Source organism: Coregonus clupeaformis, unplaced genomic scaffold (assembly GCF_020615455.1).
Source record: "Coregonus clupeaformis isolate EN_2021a unplaced genomic scaffold, ASM2061545v1 scaf0074, whole genome shotgun sequence".
Classification (NCBI taxonomy): domain Eukaryota; kingdom Metazoa; phylum Chordata; class Actinopteri; order Salmoniformes; family Salmonidae; genus Coregonus; species Coregonus clupeaformis.
Genome location: NW_025533529.1, coordinates 387197 through 394055, shown reverse-complemented (window position 1 = coordinate 394055; position 6859 = coordinate 387197). Strand labels below are relative to the sequence as shown.

The window sequence follows — 6859 nt, the reverse complement described above, 5'->3', positions numbered from 1 at the left end:
GAGAGGAACAAAAAGTAGAACACAGACAAAGTAGCAGAGTAGCAGCCTGCCCCAAAGTCAGAAATATGTTGCAAACTGCCACCAGGACCCAGTGAAAATAGTTGAGGAATGAGGTGACATGGGAGAAATTGAGAAGTTAATCACTCAAAATGCAATTAAGAAATGTTGGTTCACTGAGAGACAAAGCCTGAGATGACACGACAATAAAACATTAAAACACAGATTTAATGAAGTGAAAATATAAATTACCAGCTATGTTCTATGGTGAAACTCCTTATCACTATGCAAAGTTATGCTAAACAAGTTCAAATGAGTCACGAGATCCTAATAAATCTTTCATCATAATCTGATCACCCTAGAGACAAGTAGAGGATTAATATGTTAATTTGATACATCAGATTGCGGGAGAGTAAATCAGTTTGCAGCTAATTGTTTTATTTTTCTGGTTCTATCGTCAGTGAAGAAAAGCAAGATACCCTCTTCACTCTTTAAAGATGACTGCTCCAGCATCTTAGAGTTTTCAGACAAATGCAACATTAGATGCTTACACCATGCAGCTTTGAAGAGATTCATTCAAAGTAGTCTGCGAAAAAGGGACTTGCAAAGTAATATAATGAAGGGGAAAAATTGTACTGTACAAAAAGTATAATCCCTCCTTTGTTTTACATGGATCTGAGCCAGGCCGAATTTAATTACCCTAGCTAGCATCTTACGTGTTCCCTAGAATAGCTTTGAGAATGCAAGTGGTCAGCTGAATGAGGTAGCATGAGAGCCATTCGGATCAGCAGTCCATTCACAAGTAGGGGTTCCATTACATAAAAAAGGTGCATTTGAGAGCTTTACAGACATGCACATGCACAATCATTAAGTACTGACCTCAGAGGAAGTATACAATGTTCAAAATGACTCTGACAATACCGCTAAGAATTAATGATCAGATGGGTTGATACCGAAATAAAGAGAAGGCTTTTGGATGTAATGAGTGCCACAGCAGGACCAGGGAATCCAGCTTTCAAATGTCAGAGTGATGTGGTGTCCTGACATCCCTGGTGATATAATCATATATCAATCACACCTGAAGGGCAAAGGGGCATCTGGCAAGCAGAGTTGACATGGCACCAGTGAGCAAGCCTGTGTCTGGCCGGGCAGGTGGCGTGTCAGACTATCAGGAACAGAGGTCACTCCAGGCAACAAGGCAGAGTGAGGGAGTTGTACTGTGGCGAAAGCCATTAGATAATTAAACCACCCATACAACAGTGTGAAGTTTTCAAGTTTTAGAATAAATAAAAGTAATCTGAAACCTTATTGTGCAGAGGAATTCTATTTTTCAGTTGACAGGGAATGCTATCTGAAAAGCTACAGCAATTGCTTATTTTCTCTATAAAACAGGCCTAAAAATAATGTTCCATTATTATACTAATTAATATACATTACATGATATGTAAATAAATTACATTCTACATTAATTTATACAACATGCTCCCAACCAAGTTGCCTTGGTTGGGAGCAATTATTTATTCTCCTCTGATCCTTTCAGCCTTGTAGCTCCATCCAGGAGAATGTGCAATTTTGACCTAAAGACATGTCAGGAGTCTGTCAAAATACAGGGAAATCTGCTACAAAATAAAGCATTGGTTAGAGGCCTCTACATATATTATGATGTGAGAAGGTTGTCAAGAAGCTGTCCCAACTATTTGGCTGCTTTAGAGAGCACAACATCCAGCAACATTACTCCTTTGGAATTCGGACAATTTGCTATAGCCTTCTCCCTAACGTAAGTTTTACCAACCAATCAGCTGCATGAATGCCAGTGGGGAATTTCTGTGTCAGTAATGTCACACACAAAACCTGTTTCATTGGACAATGCAAAAACAATGTACAGAACATGGCAATTTACAACCAATATCATGTGTAATTATTGGAGTCTTTGTGGAATTCCAATGGGGACATTTCTTCAAGGCTGACCCGAAACAGTAACAGGTCATATCAATCCTATTTACAGTACATGGATTGCAAGGAATCCATCGGGATAAAATAAATAAGCACACAGGCAGTTATGCATAGCTTGTCTCTGTGGCCCCGTAGAGAGAAAGACATCAAGCACTTTATTATTAGCTGGTTATTAGTCAATGAAGCGTGGGAATACCAGGCGGTTGGGCAGCCATTTCCCTCCTAATCACCAGAGCTCTCAGTCAAGACCACCTCAGACAGCAGGCTTCTCTTCATACCAGACTATGACACACCTCAAGCAGTTATCCTTATCCATAACCAGCCAATGCCAACCATGAATGTATTTTATAGGAACTAAACCGGACCGTAGTTTTGACCTGTATGTAAAATCAAATGAGGGTTCACGTTATTAACCCAGCCTGATAGCTAAATGAAATGTACTCGCAAATCTGAGGTTTGCTTTAGCAGGTGCATCGGAAATGTTCAAATGCCATTCAGACTATAGAGGCAAGAAGCTCCTGTGTACTGCACTTGCAACCCAGTCTGAGCTGCAGGCTGTAAATATCACACAAAAGGAATATGATTTTCTGTGAAACATTTATTAGCTTAACATGAGTATACATTTTTACACAACTCTGTACGCAGCTGGATAGCTCATTAATAGACCAATTAAATCTGGCTGTTTTGTTGCATTAGCATCGATTTAAACACTCAATGCCTTTGTCAGCCCCCACTGACCCCTTTTCTTTCTTCTATAGAATGTGTAATATTCATCTATGTGACCACCACCAAAGCAAAACAGTGATATTGATAGGAAGAAAATATACAACCTTCTGCAATATTGCCATTAAAACAACTGAACCTAGCACTCTAAATCGTCCCAACAAAATCAGGGACAAAAACTTTTCTGTACCTCTCTGAAACTGAACATAAAGCCATAATTCGTGACATTAACCCTTGAGAATCACCTTCAGACACATTGTAGATAACTGTCTGTAAGCAGGTGTGTTTTTGATTGAGCAGCAAAATCTTGGTAAATGCCCTTATACCTGCACTATTAAAACATCAGTACTATTAGTAGGCTATTCATTGTTAAGAAAGGCGAAAGAAACCCCATTACTCATTTACAACCCAGGTCGTATTTTGGTACAGTATTAGATTTAGCTGAGATTGGGTAAATAAATAACATGAGAGGTTTTCAATCAGATTAAATGTACATTTATTACTTACAATAATTTATACCACCCTGAAACAGAGGTTGTGCCTGCTAATGGATGGAATAATGAGCCAGACAGAAACATACTGATCTGTGATCTCAGTCCAACAATTTAGCCTACAATTACTGTGTCCTCATCTGGGAACTCATAGTAGGGCACCTCCAGGTTGAGTGGGGCTGGGCCTTTCCTGATACGGCCAGAGGCATCGTAGTGAGAGCCATGGCAAGGGCAGTAGTATCCACCATAGTCACCAGCATTGGCGATGGGTACACAGCCCAGGTGGGTGCACACGCCAATGACAATGATCCATTTTGGGTTGGCGACGCGGTCCTTGTCGTGCTGGGGGTCACGAAGCTCAGCCATATCCACAGCTTCCTCTGCAGCAATCTCTTTCTCAGACCGGTGGCGGATGAACAGAGGCTTGCCCCTCCACTTGAAGGTCATATTCTTGCCCTCTGGGATCTCTCCCAGCTTGACCTCGATCTTGGACATAGCCAGGACATCAGCTGAGGCACTCATGGAAGAGATAAACTGTGTGGCCACGGTCTTGGCTGTGTAGACACCCACCACGGCTGTTGCCCCGGTGACAAGGTAGGAGAAGGTTTTTCTGGACTCGCTGCTCTCCTGAGAAGATTTCTTGGGGTCAAGCAACTCAGGCCGACGGTAATCAGAGAAATCTGGCACCTTGATGTCAGTGTGAGCGAAGCGGACTGTAGCTTTTGCTGAAAAATAAAACAAGTTGTCCATTAGATAAACAATCAAAACAGTATTAAGAGATAGACAATGGCATGTGATAGGAAAGTACCAGAGGGCACATTATAGCAGCAGATGCATTCAAGTCAATAGCTAGTTAGATAGAAAATGTATGAACAGATTGTTTGAGTCAAGTTTAAATATTCAACAAAGTAGCTAGCTAGCAAGCTTTCTAAGTTAACTAGCCCATTAGCTGGGGCATATTCATTACGTCTTGCAACCGAAAACGTTTAAGAACCAAACAGAGCAAACGTAACGAAACCTTCCTGAATTTTTCCAATAGAAACTCTTGTTATGTTGCAAAACGTTTTGCAACAGACTAAACATTTTACAACAAAATCTGCGTAATGAATACACCCTTGACCTACATGTAGTTAGCTACCAACTCCCTAGCTAAAATGTCAGGTTAAACTAGTGACCAACAAAACACTCTTCACTCTAGCCAGCAGATTCCGACCCTATCATTACACTTGTTTACACTGAGCTGCATTGGGGTCAGAATGCAATCATGGTTACATTAAGACACTGGAGACGGCGCAAGATATGGGTCAGAAAACGCACCTCAATGTATGGATGGAATATGCCACGGTACTCAATTTTACCTTTATCCACACTGATACATCGAGAAGACTGAAATACTGTTAGTTTTCCCGGAAAACTGCTGTTTCGTCCTCATGCTAGCTAGCAGTAGCCATTATGGAATGGCGCATCACTTTGAACAACAAAAGATGCTGATTGGTTGACACTGCCATTCCAATCTTCATGAGGACGAAAAGGGCAGTTTTCTGGGAAAACAAGTAGCATTTCAATCTTCTTGATCTATCAGTGTGGATTAAGGTAACATTTGGAGTGCAGTTGCATTTCCCATCCCTGCATAGAGGTAAGCTTTCCGATCCATATCTGAAGCCGGCTCCATGGTGCCTTCCGAACCCCCAGTTCAGCTCAGTGTAAACAAGAGTAATGGTAGGGTCGGAATCTACAGGCTATCATCACTAAGACCCACCTGTATGGGTTACGTAATGTTATCTTAACTAGAATGATAAAAATACGACATTACTACACATCAGTAAAGGTAGCAGCTAGCTAGCTATTTAGTTAGTTATCCAGGTTGTGACCCCAGTAACAGTTTCTAAACCCAGAGGCGCAACATCACGAGACTTCCGGGAACGCTTGCAAAACAGACCAAGCCAGGGTTTGCGAAATCAATGAGAGAAGTGTTATACGCGATGACGTATTTCTGTGCATGCTTAGCTAGTACACGTCAACATGGCGTCACCTACAAGCATGATCTGGGATTTCTTTGAAGAAGCAGTTTCTGCCCATCTTCATACTGTACTGTCTTCGCTGCAGTGCAAACGTTGTGGCCCCATACTGCGGTGCTGCTCCTGCTAGTTACATCCTAGCCTCGTTCATCATGGACACCCGTTTGGTCCTGACCTCGCAGTCAGCTACCAATTAGCTAGTTAACTAGCTGGCTTTATGGTCCTCTGTAGCTCAATTGGTAGAGTATGGCGCTTGTAACGCCAGGGTAGTGGGTTCGATCCCCGGGACCACCCATACGTAAAAATGTATGTACACATGACTGTAAGTCGCTTTGGATAAAAGTGTCTGCTAAATGGCATATTATTATTATTATTATTATTATTTATGACTCGACCGCGTCTAGCCAATGCTAACTACACAGCTAACATTAGCGAGCTAATGAACGCTAGGCTAATTTATTAAACAATCCTCCGATTCTACAGCATATCAACTGGACTTTGGTAAAATACAACTGCACGTCCTAACATCATATGTCAATTACTTTTCCACAAGTAAAACAAATAACCCGATTACTAACGTTAGCCATTAGATACTGTTAGCTTGCTTAGCTACTTACCATTTATGCTAACTGATACTGCAGGCCCAGTCTTGGGACTCTGACCGTTCAGGGACTCGCGGGTCAGGAAAGGTTTCTTCGTGTCTACCAACACTTTTTCTCCTTTTACAACCACCCCTGGAATAAGGGATTTGAGGGGTCCAGCAACTGCATAGTTCGTAGCCTGCAAGTATGGGGAAAATGCCCCCGAACGAGCGGCAAGGGACATCATCTTTTTAGCGAGAGAGGCTCCTTGCAATGCTAGCTAGCTACGACCTTGCCTGGATTGTGCAACCGGCGCAAGCGCTGACTGCTTACGCAACACATCAAGTGACGAAAGGACGTCTGTCAGAAGGGTTACATTTTCTACCATTCTTCTCTTAGGGAATTCTTATCTTATTAAAATACTTAGTACTTTTCTGACACTAAATTGTGTTATGTGTTTTGTTTTACACTAGTACATTGCTCAAGTTGTGAGATAACTAATCATGACCAATCATAATTTGAAACATACAAAACATTATGCATAGCTGCTATTTGTGCAACGGTTATACCTTGACTTCATAGGTGGTGACATATACATTTAAACATATGTCCTTTTATTAAAAAATGTATTCCAAATACATCTTCGTCCAAATGTAGGCCCTTGTCATGCATTGAAGACATACAATTAATTCATGAGTAAACTAGGTAGCTTTCTTGCAATGTTTGAGTCAAAAATTTAAACATAGCTGGCAACATGACTTTGTAAGCTGTAGCTGTTATTACATTTACATTTAAGTCATTTAGCAGACGCTCTTATCCAGAGCGACTTACAGTTAGTGCATACATCTTATTTTTTCCATACCCCCCTTGGGAATCAAACCCACAACCCTGGCGTTGCAAATGCCATGCTCTACAAACTGAGCTACATCCCCTGCCGGCCATTCCCTCCCCTACCCTAGACGACGCTGGGCCAATTGTGCGCCGCCCCATGGGTCTCCCGGTCGGCTACGACAGAGCCTGGATTCAAACCAGGATCTCTAGTGGCACAGCTAGCACTGCGATGCAGTGCCTTAGACCACTGCGCCACTCGGTTATG

General features: G+C 41.9%; 1 protein-coding gene across 1 annotated transcript; it reads right to left on the bottom strand.

Moving 5' to 3' along the window:
* Positions 1-2530: 2530 nt before the first annotated feature.
* LOC121548316 (cytochrome b-c1 complex subunit Rieske, mitochondrial) lies at positions 2531-6093 on the bottom strand. Its single transcript, XM_041859748.2, has 2 exons — positions 5800-6093; positions 2531-3889 (listed from the first exon to the last, which is right to left on the bottom strand). Exons 1-2 carry the CDS (start codon positions 6008-6010, stop codon positions 3279-3281), a joined length of 822 nt encoding a protein of 273 aa, XP_041715682.1. The 5' UTR covers positions 6011-6093; the 3' UTR covers positions 2531-3278.
* Positions 6094-6859: the final 766 nt, after the last annotated feature.

Bases quoted from the DNA above. Each gene is read 5' to 3' on its own strand.
- LOC121548316 (XM_041859748.2), bottom strand. From the start codon at position 6,010: ATGATGTCCCTTGCCGCTCGTTCGGGGGCATTTTCCCCATACTTGCAG. The intron at 3,890-5,799 runs GTAAGTAGCTAA...TTTATTTTTCAG, and splicing joins AGTATCAGTTAGCATAAATG to CAAAAGCTACAGTCCGCTTC.